This window comes from Pelophylax lessonae (assembly GCF_965119305.1).
Source record: "Pelophylax lessonae genome assembly, chromosome: 5".
Lineage (NCBI taxonomy): Eukaryota > Metazoa > Chordata > Amphibia > Anura > Ranidae > Pelophylax > Pelophylax lessonae.
This window is the reverse complement of record NC_138772.1, coordinates 380,479,969-380,505,332: the sequence shown is the minus strand read 5'-3', so window position 1 is coordinate 380,505,332 and position 25,364 is coordinate 380,479,969. Positions and strand designations below refer to the sequence as shown.

Genomic DNA, 25,364 nt, shown 5'->3' with positions numbered 1-25,364 from the left:
GATTAGACTGAGCCAGGGTACAAGAGGGTCCCTGATCTGATGGCTTCACTCTCTGGTGGTTTGACAGAGAAAATCCTTCCCCTGTACTGGACAGTGGTCACCAAGGATGCCAGTCTGTTCGGGTGGGGAGATGTCTTGGGCATGGAATGTGCTCAGGAGGTTTGGACTCTGGAAGAGTCCAGGCTATTGATCAGTGTACTGGAACTTTGGGCGATCACTTTGGCCCGTTAGACGGTTCGTCTTCAAGGGTGTTCGGTATGGATACAATCGGACAGTGCCACAGCCGTGGCATATGTCCATCACCAAGGGGGCACAAAAAGTGTCCTAGGGGCTCGAGAAGTAGCCGGCATGCTAAGGTCGGCAAAACGTTTAGTTCCAGCTCTCTCTGCTGTGGATATTCCAGGGGCGAAAAATTGGCAGGCAGATACCTGTCGATAAGCCTTGGACCAGGGAGAATGGTCACTTCATCTGGAGGTGTCTCATCAGCTGTGTCTCTGGTGGGAAACTCCCAAGGTGGACCTGTTGGCCTCTTGCCTCAACAGGAAGGCGTAGAGATTTGTGGCAAGGTCTCGGGATCCTCTAGCTGATGCCACGGATACACTGGTGGATCCTTGGGGCCAGTACCGTCTGATATACGCCTTTCCCCCTCTGAAAATTCTACAGAGACTTCTGCAAAGGATAGAGACAGAAGGAATTCCAGTCCTCCTACTGGCTTCAGACTGGCCTCGCTGGTCTTGGTACGGGAATCTAGTTCAGCTGGTCACTGATGTCCCTTGGCAACTCCCTCTCAGAGAAGACCTATTTGCCCAAGGGCTTATCTTTCATCCTGCTTTACAGTCTCTGGCTTTAATGGCTTGGCTGTTTAAAGCCAGGTGCAGAAGGATAGGGGGATGTCTGGCTTGGTGATTCCCACGCTATAAAAATCTAGAAAATCTACCTCCTAGGAAGATTTACCATCGCGTCTGGAAGTCGTACTTTGTGTGGGGGGTTTCTCCCCATTCCTTTTCGTTGGCTCGAATTTTGGCGTTCCTCCAAAGGTGTGGAACAGTGCCTGGCCTTGGGTACCATCAAGGGCCAGGTTTGGGCCTTGGCGATTTTCTTTCAACGCCTTTTGGCTACACATTCCTTGGTTCACACCTTTGTTCAGGGGGTTCGCCACTTGGCTCTACCTGTGTAGTCTCTGTTGCCTCCATGGGATCTCAATTTGGTCCTGTCAGGTCCTTCAAACTCCGCCTTTTCAAACATATTTGCAATTCCTCTGCTTACATTGTCCCAGAAGGTAGGCTTCTTGGTGGCGATTACCACTGCACACAGAGTGTCGGAGCTGGATGCTTTGTCTTGTCGTTCACCTTATTTGGTGGTTCACAGGAATAAAGTAGTGCTTCGCCCTTGTCAGTCATTTCTTCTTAAGGTGGTCTCTGGTTTCCATCTGAATGAAGACATTGTGTTGCCCTCCCTGTGTCCTAAGCCTAAGCATCCTAAGGAAATTTCCTTGCATTCCCTGTTTGTGGTTCGGGCGATCAGGATGTACTTAGCTGCAACCGAGTCATTTAGGAAATCAGACTCACCATTTGTCCTTACAGATGGACCTCGCAAGGGTTTGGCCGCTTCTGCTGCCACCATTTCCAGATGGATCAGACAGTAGTGCAGGCTTATTCAATCAAGTGTCGGGTTCCTCCTTACCTTGTTAAGGCACATTCTATGCAGGCACTTGGTGCCTCCCGAGCCTTCCGCCATTAGGCGTCAGTGATACAGGTTTGTAACGCAGAAACTTGGTAGTCTGTGCACACTTAACAAAATTTTACAAAATAGATGTGCTGGCAGATGCAACTTTTGGCCGCAAGGTTTTGCAGGCCGCTGTTTGAGAAGACTAGTGCTCTTTGGGGGTGTATGTTTTTTTTTTTTTCAGGAAGTGGGAGTATACCCCCTTGGACTGCCCCATAGGCATGGTAAAGCTTTTTTCCTGCCTAGTGTCTTCCTCCTGTAGAGGGCAGCATAACCTAATGGTCAAGAGGAATCTGGAGCTGTGTCCGTTAATAAACATCAGAAAAAAGGATTTTACGGTAAGACCTAAAATCCAATTAAATTTTTTTTTTTTTTTTTTTTATTGGTCTTATGTAAAAAATTTTTTTCAGAGACCACTGAATTTTGGGTTTTCACTAGATGTGAGCCATATTCATCAACATTAAAAGAAAAGTGCTTGAAATGTATCCCTCGGTGTAGAACGCATCTATATAAAATGAGTTTCACTTTGAATTGAATTACTGAAACTTATTTTTTTTTATAAAGTTCTGATTTTAAGATGCACCTATAAACCCGGTTACCATGTGATCAGCCTTATGCTTGTGTCCTCGGGTGATGAATGCATCTCTGTGGGAGAGTGGATAGAATAATTTTTTTTCTTCTATTAGGAGTGCTCCTAACTGCACCAAGCCACTGCGACAGAGGGTTTCAGTGCTCTGGAGCCTTGCCTCATGGTTTCATGCCATATAGAAGCAGGAATGTTATGTGACTGCACTGGACCAAGCACATTGGCGATTTACTTAAATGTAGACTGTTTAAGTAAAAGAAGCATAAAAGTAATGCACTCACTGCATGTAGTAGAACACAAGCATTTCTGTAATTTTAAGTCTCCTGGATGCTGACTCTACATTGCAGAATTCAGCACGCAAGGGGCCAGACTGGTGTACAAAGCTTTGTATGCAAGCGGCTCGTGACTGCAACGTTTGCCTGGGAAGCAGCTGGAGAGCTATGCTGAAAGACTGTTACGGGGCACAAGCTCTGTCATAATTTGATGGGGCGGAACTTGTGCACAGGAATGTGTAGTCATGCCCCCAATGTACTCTACATCGCCCTTATAACTTATATATATATATATATATAGGTAGTCATAAAAATGAAGTGTCCTGTGGTGTACTCCAGAAAAAGGTTTTACAGGTAAATAAAAAAAAAAAAATCCTACTTTTCCTTTAATTTATAATTATTTATAATAATGAAAAGGAGTACACAATGGAAGTCTGTGGAGTGAAACAGGATGTATGAATGCAGGGCAAGCAAATGATTTAAAGGTTTGCACCTCCATTCCTAGATTACATTTCATCTTTAGAACCTTTTGAGTCCTATAAATGGAGGAGCTGGGCAGAAAGGATGCGCATAGTCAGAAGCTGTTGAGAGCCCATGACTGCTCCAGCACTGGAAGATTATGGGGGGGTGTAGGTTTTGGGGTTTGGTTGATAGAACAGCTATATAGTTGAATTTGAATTACAGGTTTCCTCCCATTACGGCAAATGTGTTTTACAAAGGTGTGTGTTTTTTTGTTTTTTTTCTTTTGTAGGACAAGATTCTGGACATGGTGATGGTAGCAGTGGAAGTGAAGATGGCTTTAAGCTATTACAGGCATCGACAACACATACCTCTGGATCATTGACAAAAGATATTGGTGCCAGAAATGTTGCAGGGGAAGAATGTTTTGGTCTTTATACTCAAGTAAGTAACATTACTATGAACCAAGTTTGATATGTGAATAGTGAATGCTATAAACACAAATACACTAAAATACAAATCAGATTTCAGACATCCCCTGGAACAAAATTGTCACTTTTGGTGAGATCTTCCCAAAAGGAACATATCTAATAGGATGCAGGCCCAGTAGATTTCTTCATTTGTGATGAGCTAAAGCGCAACTGCTGGGTCATTCGCAGTTCGCACACTCTGAAAAAATAAATAAAAATACTTTATTTGAAATGTATCTTAACCCAAGAGCAAAAAATGAAAATATATTGCACATGGTCATTCCTTTTAGGAGGGAACTGTTGAGGTAATGTGTGGTAACAAGAGATAGCGCAGTGCATGGGTGGGGAGGTCAGAAAGACGGCGCTCGCTCCTGTACCACTAGGGCAGGTTGTAAAAATGGCTGGCCCGTCCTAGATAGAACAGGCTTAATTTTGTTCACTGAGGCCTACAGGTATTGGATTAGCATAAATGGATAACGTTAAAATCAGGTTAGTTAAGAGGCTGGGCCAGGTGCCGGTCCAGGCAATTTAGGCGGATCTCGACCATATGATCGGGATCATTCCTGAATGTGGACTGGCTGAGAAACATCAGCCAAGGGTGGGCTTTAGTCAGCTGTCGGCTGAAAACAGGTCCACAGTACCAAGTTTAAAAATCCACACTTTTGTCTTTACTAAGCAGTAGGTTTTTAAAATTTCCCCTGTGGGGAGGGAGGATCCAAGGCATATCTCCCTTTTACCCGCAGGCCCTCCAGTCTACTGCCATGATGCTCGGCAAAGTGTTCTGCAAGTGGGCGTTCATCAATCATTTAAAACTTAATTATATATATATATATATATATATATTATGTGTATATGAGGACAATCTCAGTCTATCTTTAATAGCATTGATCTGTATGGTCGGATGTCTGTGAGCAGCTGCCCCTTGTGCAGTCTAAGACAACATTGTAATTTTTTAATTGGTGTGAGGTGGAGGAAGTCTTGTATATTTGTTAACTGTGATACATTTTCAATAATAAAAGCATTACTAGTCAAACTGCCTGGTCTTATCAAGTAACTCCTTTCTTTGGATTTTGGACTTCTATTTGCCCATTTGTTTTAGATGGCTACGCCTTTTGGTTACAAGCACCACAGCATTAGATAATTGTTGGGTCGCTGGACAAATGCTGTTGTTGAGAAGGACAGGGAACTATTTCCCTGGGACACCTTTTACTGTAAATAATATAAATGGAATCCCATTTGTCTTGGTGTCATACAGCCTGTCAGGTATATGTAATTATATGTATATAGGTGATCTGGTGCGCTAATAAGATGACTAATAAATGTGCTAAAAAAACACAATAAAATTAAGTGGGTAAACAATGAACAATCGCATAAGAGTCCATTCACACTGCCGCGCCTTGTGAGGCGACTTGTGTGCCCTCAAGTTGCCCCAAGTCGCTTGACATAACAAAAGCAAGTCCAGAACCAGAAAAAACTGATCATTTTTCTTAGAATTTTTACTAGCACAGGGATGGGGCTCCGCTCCTTTCACACCTGGGCGTTTTTGATGCAGGCATTTATCGGGCATTTTTTGGGCGTCTTTGGAGGCAGGCATGCCATCTGAACTTCTGTGTAGGGGTATATATACACACACATATATGTATATATACACATACACACATATAGGTGTGAAAGGAGCAGAACCCCATCCCTGTGCTAATGAAATTATTTGCAGGGATAGGGTTCCGCTCCTATCACACCTGTATGTATTTGTGTGTGTATGTATGTATGTGTGTGTATATATATATATATATATATATATATATATATATATATATATATATATATATATATATATATATATATATATATATATATATATATATATATATATATATATATATATATATATGTATATATATATGTATATATATATATATATATATATATATATGTATATATGTGTGTGTGTGTGTGTGTGTGTGTATATATATATATGTGTGTGCATAGATACCCCTATACAGAAGTTCAGATGTCATGCCTGCTTCCAAAGATGCCCAATAAATGCCAGCAACAAAAACGCCCAGGTGGGAAAGGAGCGGAGCCCCATCCATGTGCTACTAAAAATTCTAAGAAAAATGATCTTTTTTTCTGGTTCTGGACATGCTACAGAGCTGAAACTTCACAGGTACACTTTTTAGACCCCCCCCCCCCAGACACTAAATCCAAAGATCTTTTTTTTTTTTTTTCAATAATTTTTTCAATAATTGGCTCTCTATCAAAAACGACAATTAAGAACTTTTTTTTTTGTGCGATTGAGCATGACCCAGAACCATCATATTCTGATTGGCCAAATACAAAGTAGTCTATCATACAAGTCGCGCTGAATTCGCGCAAAGTCGCGCTAACAAGTCGACCCTTATGAGGCGACTTTCTGGTCGCGGCAGTGTGAATGGGGTCTCAGACTAAAGAATATAAATCAATTCCTAAAGTCCATAAATGACTTTAGTTCAATGGTGAATCTTGTGTTCCAAAAAATCAACGGTGACAATTCATAAGTGGTGATTTATAAATCTCTCCACCTTACAAGTTGTTCTCTCGCCAGACGGAAATGATGTAAGTGCAAAATCAACTTTTAAATTCACTCTTGTGCAGTTGAGTGAGGTTCCACTATCCACTGTGTGCACAGCCAGCAAATCAAAGCCTCTTACCAGACAGCAATATATATGGGCATGGATCAACTCATGGAAGATATCCCTCTCCCAGCATAAATAGGACAGATCCAGGTATGCTCAGAGTGAAGTCCAGCTATCCCATACACTGCCTTGGGACGATGGCCACAGAGTATTACCCATAAAGAAATGAAATGGGCAAACGATAGTGAATTACCTTCAAAAACTTTATTCAAAATAAAGACATGCACTTATAGTTGAGATGGTATGGAAAAGCAGTCTGTATCAACTTGTAGAAAGCCGCGGCCGCCTGCAGCGCGGACGTGATGTGTGACGGTGCGGCGTTTCCTTCAAAAGAGCTTCGACTGAAACTGAACTAAAGTGACATGGACTTTTGGAATTTATTTATATTCTTTAGTTCTATGTGATTGTTCATTGTTTACCCACTTCATTTTATTGTGTTTGAGCACATTTATTAGTCCTCTTTTATTAGCGCACCATATCACCTATATACATTCATTTATTCCAATTGCATAATTGGACCTTTTGATAGCAGCTTTTTTCTCATCAATAGCGCACCTATTATTTTTTTATCATATGTAATTATAAATAGAAAAAAAAATGATGTCCTGGGAATTGATATTGAGGGTTTTCAACAATTACAATTACAAGATCATTAGGGATATGGTGAATAAAGCAGACAATGAAAGGGCAATAGGGACACCACATTTCTCTTTCATGCATTGATGGACACAGGACTTCATATTCTTGACTGGAGGGTTAAGGCGCCACCTTTCAGGAGTAGGACACTAGGCAGAAAAAAAAGCACAGCACAGTGTATGGGCAGTCCTAGTTAGTAGTAAACCCCCTCTCTCCCATAGGCAGTGTTAGGGTGCTGGTGGTAACCTGACGGCAGAGATAGGCCCCCATGTCCGCTAGAGGGCGGAGCTTGGACGGGAACCCCCAAGGTAAGTGACACAGGCTAGCCCGAGGTGCGGAGTCTTCGCCAGAGCCTCTGGTGGTGAGGATGGACTTGTCTGCGTGTGGATACCAGGTCGCGGTCCTCAGGGTCGCCCCACCAAGGGAGAGCCGATCAAGGTCCGAAGGCAGGTAAACAGAGCAGGGAGATCCGAGAGAATGGTCAAACAAGCCGGGGTCAGGACGGGCAGCAGATAAGCTGAGTCAGGAACAAGCCAAAAGGTCAACCGGAAATCAGCAGGAAACAGGTCACAGGTTCAGGAACAACGGCAGGAGCTGAAGACAAGACAGCAAAGAGACAGAGCTGCTGAGGAGTTTAAATAAGGCAGCCTGTTGCCAATTATTGCAATTAAGCTTACACTGGGTTAACCCTTTGGATGGCAGACTCATGACAGCACATCAATGTGCTCAGGGAGCATTCCTAACAGGCAGCTTGGTTCGTCACAAATGGGTGAAGGATAAAATAACCAAATAGAGGGGTGGGTGACATGTCAATGTAAAATCCCTTTCTTAGAGCTCACTAACAAAAATCCCCCTTTTTCTTTCATTCATTGACGGACACAGCATTTCATAATATTGAAGTCCCAAAGCAGTGTCTCATTGAGGGTTGCAAAACATGCAACAACACCCGAGAACCCCCTCACCCCTCCCCCGAAAGGGAACTAAGAACCCCCATATGGGTGTTTGCAACTTTGTTAAACTTTGTAAAGTTATGCACAGACTGCCAGGTTGCTGCCCTGCAAACATGAAACACACAAGCCTGATTCGGAATGACCAGGAGGCTCTAATATCCCTGGTGGAGGTGAGCCCGACCCTTAAAGGCTCAAGCTTGGGCAACTGTCTGCCTAATTCATTAGGAAATAGTATCAGAAGAGACTGCCAGACCTTTTTGTGGGCCATCACTGATCCCAAAATAAGAATCTGACCTCCGAAAGGAGGCTATAGCAGACCGATACACCCAAGCACCCTGGACCACATCCAAGGAGTGCACCGCAATCGTCTAAAGAACGTGGGCACAGGAAAGGAAGAACAATGTCCTCATTCAAGTGAAAATCGGACACCACCTTTTAGAAAGGAGTGACGTGGACGAAGAACCACCTTATCTCTCCGTATAACCAATGGCAAGACTTATAGCACAGGGCCACCAGTTCTGATATGCGAAAGTGTTATCCACCAAAAAGGCGATCTTTTGGGAGAGTTTAAGAAAGAGACTTTCTATTTCATAGGGAGGCTTTTGAAGAACTGAATAATCCATGTTCAGGTCCGACTGCCGCAACAGAGGTTGCATCGAGGGAGCTACATGCCCAACCCCTTGAAAAAAAAATAACGAACCAAGTAGTGCGTGGCCAAAGGCTATTGAAAGAAAGTAGTAAGGTCAGACCCTGCCTTTAATGGTACTCAAAGGCAGTTACTGACCAATGCCCCATTGAAGAAAGGTCAAAATCCAGGAAGCCAAGAAGGAACACTGGTTCACATCTGCAGCCTTGTAGAACATAATATAAGCCTTCTAAGTTTTTATGGTAAATCTTCCAAGAGAGGAATTTTACATGCCTATAACATGGTGGGAATCACTGATCCTAGCAACTCCCTGTCCCACAAAACCAGGCTTTCAATAGCCAAAGCCAGTGATGGTAATGCAGAGTGAAATATGTTCACATAGAGAGAGCCACCAAGGGACGTCTGAGACCAACCACACCATGTCAGTGTACCTAGGCCACCAAGGCCAACCCGAGCTATTAGAATGACCGGGTTGGCCTTGCGCAGCGGGAGAGGGAGAAGCTTGAGAGGAGGAAAGGCGTAAATTGGTATTGGCTCTATGGCACCACCAGCGCATCAGTCACATCTGACATGGGATCCCTCGCTCTCACCAGGAAAGGTTGGCAACTCAACGTCCAGTGTGCCCCAATGTGTACATATTTCACTAAACACATCTTAGTGTAGAGACCCATCTTCTTGATCCAGCATTTGACAACTGAGATAGTCTGCCTTGCAGTTGTCCAGGATATAAACAGCGGAGAGGGCCATCATGTGCAGTTCCACCTACTGAAGAATGCGGAAGGCCTCTAGCACCGATGCACAGCCTCTCTATCTGTAGTACATTCAGGGCCGGCCTTAGGTGTTCAGGCGCCCTGTGCAAGCTAATCCTGTGGCGCCCCGAGCCCCCCCCCCCCCCCCCGCGCGCAAGTGCATTTTCTTGCACCTTTTTTGCCCTTTGTTTGACTTTTCTTTTTTATGATCACTAATAAATTAGCTCCCCTTACATCAGAGACCCACACAGAGTCCCCCCTTTACATCAGAGACCCTCACAGAGCCTCGCCTACATTAGAGACCCCCACAGAGCTCCCCTTAAATTGGAGCCCCCCCACAGAGCCCCCCTTACATCAGGGACCCCCCTTACATCAGAGATCCCCACAGAGCTCCCCTTACATCAGAGACCCCCAACACAGAGCCCCCCCTTACATCAGAGACCCCGATACAGAGCCCTCCCACAGACCCTTTACATCAGAGCCCCCAACACAGAGCTCCCCTTACATCAGATACCCCCCACAGATCTCCAAATACATCAGAGACCCCCCACAGAGCCCCACCGCATCAGAGAGCCCCCACACAGAGCCCCCCTTACATTACAGACCCTCCCACACAAAGCCCCCCTCACATCAGAAACCCCCCTTCATTTATTGCAGGAGAGAGACCTCACCTCACGCTGTCTGCAGCTTTTTTTTTTTATTCTTTAAACTTCCCACCCACAAATCCCCGGGGAGTGTGGGCGGGGCAGACCCAGGAGGAGAAGGGGCGGGAGGAGGAGGAGAAGGGGCGGGAGGAGCTGACGATCTCTCTCCTCTGGCATACCTGCAGAGAGAAGGGGAGATCAGTCAGCGGCATCTCTGTGGCTGAGCTGTGTGTAATACACAGCTCAGACTGCAGCAGTAGGAGACCAAGGCACAGCCGCACAGCGGGAGGTAAGCGGCAGCCACGGCCTGTGTTAACCCTGTCCAGGCTGCTGTCGCCCCTTACCTACCGCTGTGCGGCCTGATCTTCTGCGAGCTGTGATGGCCGGACGGCGCCCCTGTTGCCCATGGCGCCCTGTGTGGCCGCACAGCTCGCACACCCCAAAGGCCGGCCCTGAGTACGTTCTTTATTATAGAAAAACAATAATCACATAAAGGTCCGGAAAATACATAGAACACACTATGTATAAACCGGAAATAGTAAAGAATGTTTGCATATAATGAGAAGGAGCTGCATGATAGGAAGAGCAAAGGGGGAACGGTTTCAAACCAGACAGGAGGGTTTCCTTGGTGAAAAGTGGTTCTAAGACCAATAATATTTAGTAAGTCAATTGGGTTTCATGCGATGATAATCGAAAGCAGCTATCTAGCCACCAGTTCCCCAGTCTCTGTGAAGGAGGTGTATCAACCTTTGTTTGTGCTTTGTGCTCAGTAGATGACATTTTTATTCGGAAAAATTATACAAAAAAAAAGGGGGGGGGGGTTGGATGGGGCATCTCTAAGGTCTTACTAATCTGTCATCAAATAATATATGCAGGGGTGCCATGATTTGTCAAATTTAGTTTGGGTTTTAAGGGTGCAGGAGAGTGTTGTTAATGATCCAGTTCAGTTTGTTTTGCGTAGTCAAAATCCACCACTGACCAATTCCAACACTGTGCAATTCGCAGTTCTGGCTGCCACAATTAGGACGACCAATCTTTTCAAGTGTATAGAAATCCTAATCCTCCAATGTCTAACTTTTGAAAGAGAGGAACTTCAGGTGTCCTAAGTATGTTTGCCATGGTGACCAAGCGAATTATATGAAAAAGCCTAATCCAAATTTTAACACCGCCACCAAACATGAAACAGTCCCCAACTGGCCACATTATCCGAGTTAGATTTGACAAGGGTTGTATTAATAGATATTTTGGAATCGTTAGCGAAATTTTGCCACGATTGCAAGAGCGAGGGGCTTCATTTTCCATGGCAAATAATATCGGAGACCTTCAATCTGTGTTTTCTTTTTTTTTTTTTTTTTTTTTTTTTTTGTTATATAGGTTTTCCTGTATTGGATGTGCTAGTGCCATTTTTTTTATCAGTTTTAAATTTTGTAAAGCAGATCTATGACAGTATTGATTACGGTTTTTAGGTGATACTTGTTTTCTGTCTTAACGTGGTTTAGAAGTGTGATATTTTCTGTCATGCTTTATACTTGTACTTGAGAAAGGATTGTCATAGGTCTGAAGTGGTTGTACAGTGCTTTGCGAAAGTATTCGGCCCCCTTGAACTTTTCGACCTTTTGCCACATACAGTGGGTACGGAAAGTATTCAGACCCCCTTCAATTTTTCACTCTTTGTTATATTGCAGCCATTTGCTAAAATCATTTAAGTTCATTCTTCTTCCTCATGAATGTACACATAGCACCCCATACTGACAGAAAAACACAGAATTGTTGACATTGTTGCAGATTTATTAAAAAAAGAAAAACTGAAATATCACATGGTCCTAAGTATTCAGACCCTTTGCTCAGTAATTAGTAGAAGCCCCCTTTTGATCTAATACAGCCAGGAGTCTTTTTGGGAAAGATGCAACAAGTCTTTCACACCTGGATTTGGGGATCCTCTGCCATTCCTCCTTGCAGATCCTCTCCAGTTCTGTCAGGTTGGATGGTAAACGTTGGTGGACAGCCATTTTTAGGTCTCTCCAGATATGCTCAATTGGGTTTAAGTCAGGGCTCTGGCTGGGCCATTCAAGAACAGTCACGGAGTTGTTGTGAAGCAACTCCTTCGTTATTTTACCTGTGTGCTTAGGGTCATTGTCTTGTTGGAAGGTAAACCTTCGGCCCAGTCTGAGGTCCAGAGCACTCTGGAGAAGGTTTTTGTCCAGGATATCCCTGTACTTGGCCGCATTCATCTTTCCCTCGATTGCAACTAGTCGTCCTGTCCCTGCAGCTGAAAAACACCCCCACAGCATGATGCTGCCACCACCATGCTTCACTGTTGGGACTGTATTGGACAGGTGATGAGCAGTGCTTGGTTTTCTCCACACATACCGCTTAGAATTAAGGCCAAAAAGTTCTATTTTGGTCTCATCAGACCAGAGGATCTTATTTCTCACCATCTTGGAGTCCTTCAGGTGTTTTTTAGCAAACTCCATGCGGGCTTTCATGTGTCTTACACTGAGGAGAGGCTTCCGTCGGGCCACTCTGCCATAAAGCCCCGACTGGTGGAGGGCTGCAGTGATGGTTGACTTTCTACAACTTTCTCCCATCTCCTGACTGCATCTCTGGAGCTCAGCCACAGTGATCTTTGGGTTCTTCTTTACCTCTCTCACCAAGGCTCTTCTCCCCCGATAGCTCAGTTTGGCCGGACGGCCAGCTCTAGGAAGGGTTCTGGTCGTCCCAAACATCTTCCATTTGAGGATTATGGAGGCCACTGTGCTCTTAGGAACCTTAAGTGCAGCAGAAATCTTTTTGTAACCTTGGCCAGATCTGTGCCTTGCCACAATTCTGTCTCTGAGCTCTTCAGGCAGTTCCTTTGACCTCATGATTCTCATTTGCTCTGACATGCATTGTGATCTGGAAGGTCTTATATAGACAGGTGTGTGGCTTTCCTAATCAAGTCCAATCAGTATAATCAAACATAGCTGGAATACTTAGGACCATGTGATATTTCAGTTTTTCTTTTTTAATAAATCTGCAACAATGTCATCAATTCTGTGTTTTTCTGTCAGTATGGGGTGCTATGTGTACATTCATGAGGAAGAAGAATGAACTTAAATGATTTTAGCAAATGGCTGCAATATAACAGAGTGAAAAATTTAAGGGGGTCTGAATACGTTCCGTACCCACTGTATCAGGCTTCAAACCTAAAGATATAAAACTAATTTTTTGTGAAGAATCAATCAGTGGGACACAATCATGAAGTGGAACGAAATTTATTGGATATTTTTAAACTTTTTTAACAAATAAAAAACTTACAAATTGGGCGTGCAAAATTATTCATTCCCCTTAAGTTAATACTTTGTAGCACCACTCTTTGCTGCGATTACAGCTGTAAGTCGCTTGGGGTATGTCTCTATCAGTTTTGCACATCGAGAGACTGAAATTTTTGCCCATGCCTCCTTGCAAAACAGCTCGAGCTCAGTGAGGTTGGATGGAGAGCGTTTGTGCACAGCAGTTTCCAGTTCTTTCCACAGATTCTCGATTGGATTCAGGTCTGGACTTTGACTTGGCCATTCTAATGCCCCGTACACATGTGCAGATTGTCGGCCGAAAAGATTCGGCCGACGACCGATCGGCTGATTTTCGGCTTGTTAGTATGATGCTTCCGACAGCGCACTTTCGGCCGAAAAGAATCTGTCGTGCAAGCATTAAAATGTTTGTATGCCGACACCAGAGCAGGCGATTGTTCGCCAGTCAATACAGAATTCGGCCGACAGACAGCAGATTTGCAAGACTGGGCATGCTCAGAAAAGAAAAAACACAGGGAAAGTTAATCATCACATGACATCACTTCTGTAGTCGGCGGACAAAATTCTTGTGCAGTCTTTTGCACTTTTCAACAGACACGACAGCCCTCGGACAAAAGACGGCCGATCGTTCTGCCGACGATCGGTACGTGTGTACGAGGCATAACACCTGGATATGTTTATTTGTGAATCATTCCATTGTAGATTTTGTTTTAGGTTTTGGATCATTGTCTTGTTAGAAGACAAATCTCCGTCCCAGTCTCTGGTCTTTTGCAGACTCCATCAGGTTTTCTTCCAGAATGGTCCTGTATTTGGCTCCATCCATCTTCCCATCAATTTTAACCATCTTCCCTGTCCCTGCTGAAGAAAAGCAGGCCCAAACCATGATGCTGGCACCACCATGTTTGACAGTGAGGATGGTGTGTTGAGGGTGATGAGCGGTGTTGCTTTTACGCCAAACATAAGGTTTTGCATTGTTGCCAAAAAGTTCGATTTTGGTTTCATCGGACCAGAGCATCTTCTTCCACATCTTTGGTGTGTCTCCCAGGTGGCTTGTGGCAAACTTTAAACAACACTTTTTATGGATATCTTTAAGAAATGGCTTTCTTCTTGCCACTCTTCCATAAAGGACAGATTTGTGCAGTATACGACTGATTGTTGTCCTATGGACAGAGTCTCCCACCTCAGCTGTAGATCTCTGCAGTTCATCTAGAGTGATCATGGGCCTCTTGGCTGCATCTCTGATTAGTCTTCTCCTTGTATGATCTGAGTTTAGAGGGACGGCCAGGTCTTCGTAGATTTGCAGTGGTCTGATACTCCTTCCATTTCAATATTATCGCTTGCACAGTGCTCCTTGGGATTTTTAAAGCTTGGGAAATCTTTTTGTATCCAAATCCGGCTTTAAACTTCTCCACCACAACAGTATCTCGGACCTGCCTGGTGTGTTCCTTGTTCTTCGTGGTGCTCTCTGCGCTTTAAACGGACCTCTGAGACTATCACAGTGCAGGTGCATTTATACGGAGACTTGATTACACACAGGTGGATTATTTTTATCATTAGTTATTTAGGTCAACATTGGATCATTCAGAGATCCTCACTGAACTTCTGGAGAGAGTTTGCTGCACTGAAAGTTAAGGGGCTGAATAATTTTGCACGGCTAATTTTTCAGTTTTTTTATTTGTGAACAAAGTTTGAAATATCCAATAAATTTCGTTCCACTTCATGATTGTGTCTCACTTGTTGATTCTTCACAAATTAGTTTTATATCTTTATGTTTGAAGCCTGAAATGTGGCAAAAGGTCGCAAAGTTCAAGGGGGCCGAATACTTTTGCAAGGCACTGTACGGATACAAGTATGAAACTCTAGTAACTAGTACGTTTAGTAGGCGCAGAGTGCTTTTAATTATTATTATTTTTTTTTTTTTTAATAGGTCCCTGAAGACCGTATGGCTCCTGTTGGAAATGGCGAGGTTAGAAATGAATTGAATAGACATGATCTAGAACAAGACAAGGGTAAAACCTTCAGAGTTAATACAAATCATGTAAGTGTCAAATAAAGTGGCATGCGTTTATTCATGGAGGTCTAGAAATCTATGCATCATGTTTAACTTACTTTCCTTTAGTTTATTATGTTACATTTATTTGGTTTCGTCATTGGGAATCAAGCAAGCCTGAAAGCAACTGCTTTTACTAGTTGCCGCCCGGCCACAGTTAATTTACTGTGGCAAGGCAGCGCGGGCAAGCATGCAGGATCATGTGTATATTAAGTAAGGGGAAAAAAGTATTTGATTCCCTTGCTGATTTTGTATGTTTACCCGCTCTAAAAGAAATGATCAGTGTCTAATTTTAATGGTAGGTTCATTTTAACAGTGCGAGGGAGAAAAAAAAAAAAACACAAAATCCAGAAACGCTTTTCATAAAAGTTTTAAAAATTGATTGGCATTTTAATGAATGGTATTTGATCCCCTATCATTCAGCAAGATTTCTGCTTCTCAGGTGTCTCCTATACAGGTAACGAGCTGAAATTAGGAGCACTGTCCTAAAGCGTGCTCCTAATCTCAGCTTGTAACCTTTATAAGACATCTGTCCACAGAAGCAATCCGATTCCAATCTCTCCACTATGACCGAGACCAAAGAGCTGTCGAAGGATGTCGGGGACAAGATTGTACACCTACACAAGGCTAGAATGGGCTACTAGACCATCGCCAAACAGCTTGGTGGGAGGGTGACAACAGTTGGTGCGATTATTCGCAAATTAAAGAAACCCAAAACTGTCAATCTCCCTTGGTCTGGGGGTCCATGCAAGATCCCACCTCGTGGCGTTTCAATGATCATGAGAACAGTGAGGAATCAGACCAGAACTACACAGGAGAATCTTGTTAACAATCTCAAGGCAGCTGAAACCATAATCACCAAGAAAACTATTGGTAACCCACTAGGCCGTGAAGGACTGAAATCCTGCAGCGCCCGCAAGGTCTCCCTGCTCAAGAAAGCACATGTAAAGGCCCATGTGAATTTTAGTCATGAACATCTGAATGATTTAGAGGAGAACTGGCTGAAAGTGTTTTCAGATGAGACCAAAATTGAGCTCTCTTGCATCAACTCAACTCACCATGTTTGAATGAGGAATGCTGCCTATGCCCCTAAGAACACCATCCCCACTGTCAAACATTTAGGTGGAAACATAATGCTTTGGGGGTGTTTTTCTGTTAAGGGGACACGACCACTTCACCACATCAAGGACGATGGATGGGGCCATGTACCGTCTAATCTTGGGTCTGTCTTGAGGAGGGGGACTCTGCTCCAAGATTTCAATCCATGGCGGCGTATTGTAATACTTATGATTTGTTTGGTGCCTGTGGTCCCAACTGCCTTTAGATAATTCACAATCTCCTCCCTTATAGTTCTGGGCTGATGGCTCACTTTTTTCATGATTATCCTTACCCCTTAAGGCAAAATCTTGAATGGAGCTCCAGACCGAGAGCGATTTTTATGGTTATTTTGTATTTCTTTTTTATTTCCGAATAATCTCTCCAACCAGGGCTTGACAAATTTGCTTGAAATCTAGGAGCCAGCTAAAGTTAGGAGCCAGTTTTTTTTTTTTTTTTTTGCACATGCCGAATGGCCGGCTTCTGTCGGACTGGCTGCCATACATACGTTCCCAATGGTGGCCGTTTAATGAACCGGCTGATGCCCGGCATTTGACCCGTGTGAACTTTAGTTACTTCTTCTGTGAGATATTAAAGGAACACAGCAACCACCATGACCACTTGAGTGATTTGAAGTGGTCATGGTGGTAGGAGTCAGAAACTGCACATGCTGACTTACTGCCAGGCGGGTACTGCTTGTGGTTACTACTGGCTGGTACTGCTGGCTGGAAAAGCTGGCTGAGAGTGTGAGGAGCGGCGCTGGAGGAAGCATGCAGAGCTAATGCTTCCTGTCTCTCTCCTCTCACGGGCCAAGTGCATTTGATATCACACTGCCTTTGCCAGGACGGAGCCAGAACTATACAGGAAGCATCGGCTCTGTTCTGTCACAGCTGACACACTGTTCTGTCACAGCTGACACACTGTTCTGTCATCAGACATCCAAATCCTCCTGCGATTTGTGGGAGTCTCCGGCATGCAGGCGCAGCACTTGCGGGTGTCAGGGAGCCGCAGCCCGCACACGGGAGACTCCAGCACCTTGCAGGAGACTTGGGCTGTCTGGCAACAAGACACTTGCCGCAGTGTAACCCATGTGCCAGGCCGCTAATTCTAGTCGCCATTGCGACTTGGCACCTGGGGTTTGTCGAGCCCTGACTCCCAACATTTGTCTCCTTCACACCAAGCTTCTTGCTGATGTTCTTGTAGTCCATTCCAGCCTTGTGCAGGTCTAAAATCTTTTCCCTGACATCCATTGACAGCTCATCAGTCTTGCCCATGATGGTGAGGTTTGAATGGAAGATATTTTTTGGAACGGTGACTTTTATACACAAAACGAGTTGTAGTTGGGCGCACCTTCTTAAATTGAACAAAAAACACAGTCCTGCAAGGTCTTGAATAGGGGAACTTCTCCACAATAAGACAACCAACACAAAAAATACATTATATGGATTGAAGCTCTACCCTTTTTTTATATGCATATCAAAAATCTGTAGCATTTGTAAAATGTCAACGAAATAAGCCTAAATGTGACTGATACAAGGCCCCACGTGTGAATTGATAGACTTTTAATAGCATAAAGTTAAAAGTACATAAAAGACCATCATATATCAGACATACTAAAATAGAAAAAACTCAAAGCCTGGCATTGGCTCATCCTTATATATATATATATATATATATATATATATATATATATATATATATATATATATATATATATAAAAAGATTCATGATATCAAAAAGATGAAAGGCTCATCTAATGGACTCCTATCCAAAATGCAGATGCGTAACCCTCTCCTGTAGAATGACAATATTAATAAAGGAGATAGTCCTATGTAATAGCATGAATGAAATGGAAACAAAGCACCATAGTCTGGAGGAGCTATTGAAAGAACAGATGTATCCGTGATCAGCGTGAAACAATTCTTTATCCCCTTTGACAGGTCTGTTCAGAGTGTACTTTTCCATGACTGATGTATAAGCTCCCCAGCATAGAGGTCTCATAATACACACAATATGAGCTTGATGTTTTCAAAGAAACCAATGATATGATTGCATACAAACTTTGGTTGGTATCCAAGTCTTCACACAAATTAATGCTCAATATGTGCAGTCTCTAAATATTGGTGGGAGTCAACCAAAATCGTAACCTCATTGACTAAATGTAATGTTTATCTCCATAGCAGATAAAGTTCATAATTTCCATAATATGACATATAAAGTTTCTGGAAAGTGGCAGGCAATGACTTAAATGGAAATGTTAAAAATGGTAGGGCCAACTAAATGTCATAGTTTATGAAGCACGAACAGTGTATAAACCTTGTGATCTTCGAATATCTGCCATTAGAAAATCTCCTCTAGAACAGATATGTTCGTAGCTGCAGTAAACCAAAACGTCATCTCCTTCCCACAGGGTTAGTTCACAAAGTGTGCAGTTTCACTGCTGATGTGTGGATGCATTAACTCCCAAACACATAGTCCACAATGGAAGCTCAACGTTATTGAAAAGGCAGTGACATAATTGCATACACTTTGAATTGATGTCTGAATCTCCTTCACATAAACAAGTGCAGTCTCTCATTGCTTGTATAAATCATAAAAGAACATTGCTCCACAGACTAAGCACAATATTTATCTTCACAATGAATGGAGTTAATCATTTCCATGATGTGAGTATATAATCTATACTGGGAAAGATATCCCAAAGGGTGAGACCAACAACTAAACCTGAGGTGTGCAGGTAAGTGCTGGGGTACAAAGAAAGAAAGAAGAAGAAAAAAAGAAGAAAAAAAGAAAGAAGAAAGAGAAAAAGTAAGGAAAGGGAAAGAGAAAGATGGGAGGAAGGAAGCAGGGGAAAGGAGAGGGATGGGAAAAGCAAGGTAGGGAAAGTGAAAGAAAAAGAACTGGGAAGGGGAACTAGAAGGGACAAGAATGGGGAAAGGTGGGACAGAGAACTGTAAGATAAAGAAGGATAGGAAGAGAAATGGGAGGGCTGGTGGGACTTTTAAGGTACCAGATAATTCAAAATGATAAAGACATAATTAAAAGCTAGAAATGTTTATTGACATAACATCTTTAAAACCAAAGACCAACAGTGTGACATAGATACTACATATATATATTTTTTTGACATATACAAATACAAAAAAAGGCAGATACATAAAACATAAGGCTGTAAATGAATGATAAGGATGAATACGTCCAATGATGAACATCAGACCAGTCCCGACATGTTTCACGGGCAACAATGCTCCGTTTCTTCAGGGGAATGACAATTCCAACCAGGAGTCGGCGTTGATTGATATGGCGGTCCCACGCGGAACTGCTTAATGGCTGGCTTTTCTTGACACAGCGACAACAGCACATAAATCCAGTATTTGGACTCCCTTTCGGACTCCGAGTTACTAACCCGTACTTGAAAGGGCCTATTTATCCATCTATTACTTTGCAGTTCATTGCCCTGCGTGTTGGTTCCAACATGGCCGCCAAACTTGAGCCCTCCTGTTTTTAACCGTGTTTATCCTGACTATACAAATGGGTCTATTACACACATCAAATGAGGCATTATAGATTGAAATATTGATTATTCTCATTCCCCTGAAGAAACGGAGCATTGTTGCCCGTGAAACATGTCGGGACTGGTCTGATGTTCATCATTGGACGTATTCATCCTTATCATTCATTTACAGCCTTATGTTTTATGTATCTGCCTTTTTTTGTATTTGTATATGTAAAAAAAATATATATATGTAGTATCTATGTCACACTGTTGGTCTTTGGTTTTAAAGATGTTATGTCAATAAACATTTCTAGTTTTTAATTATGTCTTTATCATTTTGAATTATCTGGTACCTTAAAAGTCCCACCAGCCCTCCCATTTCTCTTCCTATCCTTCTTTATCTTACAGTTCTCTGTCCCACCTTTCCCCATTCTTGTCCCTTCTAGTTCCCCTTCCCAGTTCTTTTTCTTTCACTTTCCCTACCTTGCTTTTCCCATCCCTCTCCTTTCCCCTGCTTCCTTCCTCCCATCTTTCTCTTTCCCTTTCCTTACTTTTTCTCTTTCTTCTTTCTTTTTTTCTTCTTTTTTTCTTCTTCTTTCTTTCTTTGTACCCCAGCACTTACCTGCACACCTCAGGTTTAGTTGTTGGTCTCACCCTTTGGGATATCTTTCCCAGTATAGATTATATACAGATTAGGGATGCGGTACCTCCATTTACTATCTTGTGCTACAAACACACCCTTTATTTGACATGATGTGAGTATATAATGTAGCATATACATTTATGATCTCAGAAGGTATGTCCATTAATAATGGTCCTTCTCCCAGAAGCCAAACAGTTACTCAGTGGACAGCAAGGATCCATCCCTCATAATATATGCATTGAGCATAGCATGATATCTATAAAATAGATGTGGTAATCAATACGCCTCATATGATGAAAGGGAAATTGTGTCCTTAGTCCTATTCCTTTTAAGAGAGAGGTTCCACAGAGGATTCCAAGAATGTCCATAAACTTCCTTGTTCAAACTTCCTAAAAAGAAATCGATGGGATGGCCTAATGCTCAGGCAATATAGGAGCCTGACCGGTTTCGTCAGGAAACACGGCTGCTTCAGAGGCTTTAAATGGCATCCTTGCATACGTTTCATTTTTATATAGGCAAGTCCCTCTCATTAAAGATGGGCGAATTTTTTTTTTTTTTCAATCTGCGCATGCACTGTGGCTCCAGAAAGACATCCTATCACACTATGTACAAGGCAGTGCATAAATCGAACATCTTGCGTAGAACTGCCGCACGTGCGCAGAAGGAAAAGTGAGTGCCGGACCTCCAATGAGTTGTTTCCTATGGACAGAGTGTTTGGCCGATGCATCACTCCACACCGGAAGAAGCCACAAAAAGAGTGCTCCGGGGACATAAAAACAGGAGAATAGAAAGCTACAAAATTGCTTAAATCAAAGGAATGTCCAATGAATAAGAACTCACTCACTTAAATATTTGCAATACTAGCAGGTAAGTGGTACTCGTATAGCTAAGGAGGCTTATGAAAAAAACAGGGGCAACAAGCAAGGAAAGTTAACCCAAAAGCTCCATATTTGAGTAACCGGGGTATAAATAAGCTAAATTTCCAAAAATTACCAACAGATTATGAATAGAAAACTGTTTATTAGTCAAGAAAGGGTAAATAATCAAAAAATGTATCTTCCACCTTATCACCAATTAATAGACTACATAGTCATTAAAAACAATCGCTTCTCTTTTCCACTCCCGATATTGGCCCATGTGTGGAGGCTTGCCCAATGCTGCTTCATACAGTCTGGGCGTCAGCTCTACTTAATCGGTAAACTTCTTTGCCGGTTTTTGCATATGTTGTGTCACTGACTGTATTTGGTGAACCTCCTATATGACCACTGTTCTATTTCATTATCTGATATTATATCTACATTCATATACTGTTGGTGTGCCGCAACAGCATGAAATTGGCGTGCATGTATTTTTAATGACTACGTATTCTATTAATTGGTGATAAGGTGGAAGGTTAATTTGTTTGATTATTTACTGTTTCTTGATCAATATTCGTTTTTTATTCATAATTTGTTGGTAATTTTTGGAAATTTAGCTTGTTTATACGTCGGTTACTCAAATATGGTCCTTTTGGGGTACATTTCTTTGCTTGTTCCTGTTTTTTTCATGCTCCGGGGACTTCCTTTAACACAAAAATAGAGCGAAAATTTCAAAGATCCAATATACATCATCCCTAAACCAAGGAAACTTCTAAATTCAAAAGTGAAATTTTTACAATAAAGGCTATAAACCCACACAGAATGTTGCCCTGAACAGTCACACCTACATTACCGCTACCTTAGATTTTACCTGTGTAGAGAACCGAGAGAAGGTAGGTAGGGAAGGGGTCAGAGGGAGAGGTAAAAAAAAAAAAAAAAAATATATATATATCTTTTTTTTTTTTTTCTTTTTTTCTTGTCGAATTAAATGTTCTAGTTTAGAACCTAGTAATAAAATGTTAAGATATACTAAGGTAGCGGTAATGTAGGTGCGACTGTTCAGGGCAACATTCTTTGTGGGTTTATAGCCTTTATTGTAAAAATGACGTCACTTTTGAATTTAGACGTTTCCTTGGTTTACTGATGTATATTGCATCTGGGAAATTTTCGCTCCATTTTTGTGTTGGAAGGATGTCCCCAGAGCTTAAACACAAAATGGCGGCTTCTCGTGTGGCGTGAGGTATCGACGAAACACTTTGTCCATTGGAAACGAGTTATTGGACGTCTAGCACTTTTCCTTCTGCGCATGTGCGGTACGTCAGTTCTAAGCGAGATGTTTGATTTGTACATTTCCTTGTACGTAGTGTGATAGGATGTTTTTGGCGCCGTTTGAATAAATTGTCCATCTTTAATCGGGGATTTGCCTATTTAAAAAGGAAACCTTCGTGACCTCTGTCGGGTGCTGGGGACCCAGGACGTCAACTATGTGTACGACGCTCTCAGAGGTTAGAAATTTCAGCTGTGTTTTTTTACTTTCGTTGTCAGAATTTACCTGCACCTGAATATTTGAGTAGAGTCATTCTGTCCTTCTTATTCCTTTGTTTTTTTGTTTTATTTTTGTACTTTTGCCTTCTGTTGTTCTCACGATACTGTAGTTCTAGTACTGTATCATGCTGCCATAGCGGGGTGAGGATTCCCCGTTTTATGCTTCCTGCTTTACCTGGTCGGTCGTTGATAAGGTTCTATAGTACGTGCCACGCACTGTTTAACAGGCACAAATTGTTTTTTGTTCATGCAGCAAGGTAGTGTAATGCTGTGTCACATGTTGTTTTGATACTGTATTACCTTGTTAGTTTTTTTTCTTTTCTCAATAAAAACTTATTGAAAACTAAAAAGGAAACCTATGTAAGGACTCCATCTGAAGCCTTTCAAGCAGCTGGGTTTCCTGGCGAAACCGATCAGGCTCCTGTATTGCCTGAGCATTAGGCTATCCCATCAATTTCTTTTTAGAAAGTTTGAACAAGGAAGTTTTATGGACATTCTTGGAATCCTCTGTGGAACCTCTCTTCAAAGGAATAGGACTAAGGATACCATTTCCCTTTCATCAAATGATGAGTATTGATTACCACATCTATTTTATAGAGGAATGGATTCTTACTGTGCGCTGAGTTAGTAACTGTGTTTGGCTTCTGGGACAAGGACCATGATTAATGGACATACCTTCTGAGATCATAAAAGGTATATGCTACCTTTATATACTCACATCATGGAAATTAACTCCATTCATTGTGAAGATAAATATTGTGCTTAGTCTGTGGAGCAATGTTCTTTGATGAATAAAGGGGTGCAGATATGTTGGTTTGCCGGCACTACCACATTGCACAATGGATAAAAAAACCTGTTATACCTGAAGGGTTTCACATGTACTGTTACTTTAAGGCTGGCTCCACCCAGGAGTGATGACAAGGGTTAAGGGGCAGAGTGGCCATCTTAGAGACATGTAAGAGATGCATTGATATACCGAGCTGTCCTGTAATGCATGTTGGAGTGTACAGCGAGTACTGAATAAACCGTTGTTCCAGATCAGAGTCCTGTGTCTCTCACAACACAGAGAATATAACCATGGCGACGAGGATGGGATTTACAAGGTTACTATCTGTGTGAGAAAAGAAGAAAAAAACTCTGGATTGTCACCTGGATGTAAACACCCACAGAGCCCAACATGGAAATGTCATTGATCGGGACATTAAGTGAATTTGATGGAGAACAGGCAACCTGGAGTTCCTGGATTGAGAGACTGGAACAGTATTTCAGTGCAAAGGCCATCCAAGGCGACAGGCAAGTAGCAGTATTTCTGACACTGGTTGGTGCTAGGACATATGACTCTTAGGGATCTCCTTTTCCCTGAAAAACCAGCAAGTAAGACTTTGGCAGAGCTCCTGACACTGTTAGGGAATCCCTTCCAGCCTAAACCACTAGAGATTGCAGAAAGATTCCGGTTCTATCAGCGGCAGCAGCAGCCGGGTCAAGATATTAAGGCTTATGTGCTCGCCCTTCGCAGACTAGCCTCAACCTGTTCTTTTGGGGAGTACTTACCGACTGCACTGAGGGATAAGTTTGTCATGGGACTAAATAGTGAGTCTAGCCAAAAGAGACTGTTAACAGAGAGAGACCTTACCCTTACAAAGGCAATTGAGATATCTTCAGTGATGGAAATGGCTGTGAAAGATACAGAGGCATTGAACCCCCAGAGCAGAAGGGAAGAGGTTAAAGAGGAAGTTTTCAGAAGAGCAGTCAAGCCATCAGCAGCAGACTGGAAATATAGACCCTCACCAAGCCGAGAGTCATCTTGCTACCGTTGTGGGAATACAGACCATGATCACAGTCTGCCGGTTTAAGGATCAGTTCTGTCATAATTGTGGTAAGGCAGGTCATCTGAAACGAGTCTGCCGTAGTAAGAAGGTGCAAAATAAACAACCTCTGAACACCAGGACAAAGGCATATATGGTGGGAAGATATACATCATCATCTGAATCAGAGGATGAGTAAGTGCTCCACAGATTGGTTATACATCATATGCATTCAGCACCCTCAGCAATGACTGTAGAGGTAACCGTGGAAGGAAAGCAACTCAAGATGGATGTAGACACAGGAGCAGCAGTTTGTTATAACCCAAAAACAATGGAGAAAACTTCTGATCCGAACAACTGTCCGTCCAACACCAATCAAACTGCAGACATACTCAAAGCAGATACTCCACCCACTGGGTTACGTGAAAGTCCAGGTATCCTACAAGGGTCAGACGTAGAGAATGCCATTATATATCTTAGAACATGGGGGACCCCATCTCTTTGGGAGAGATTGGATTGCTCACTTTGGCATGCCAGACATCGCCATAAACCCCTGCAACACCGTGACCATCCCATCAGGGGATAAAGAGGGATGGGTGGAATCCCTGAAACAGCGATTCCTACCAGTCTTACCAGTTGTACCAGTAAAGAAAGCGAATGGGGACTTGCGCATTTGTGGAGATTTCCGCATGGCACTAAATTCTCAACTGGAGATAGACCAGTATCCCCTACCCAGAGTATATTGACATTTTTGCCTCTCTTGCAGGAGG

At 42.7% G+C, this 25,364-nt stretch overlaps 1 protein-coding gene across 1 annotated transcript in view; it reads left to right on the top strand.

Annotated features, from left to right (window-relative positions):
- CEP192 (centrosomal protein 192) overlaps positions 1 to 25,364 on the top strand; it is a 506,433-nt gene that overhangs the window by 136,845 nt on the left and 344,224 nt on the right. Inside the window, exons 11-12 of the mRNA XM_082258491.1 lie at positions 3,335 to 3,486; positions 15,030 to 15,140. Coding sequence (XP_082114617.1) covers positions 3,335 to 3,486; positions 15,030 to 15,140 — 263 coding nt within the window. The remainder of the gene's footprint in view (positions 1 to 3,334; positions 3,487 to 15,029; positions 15,141 to 25,364) is intronic.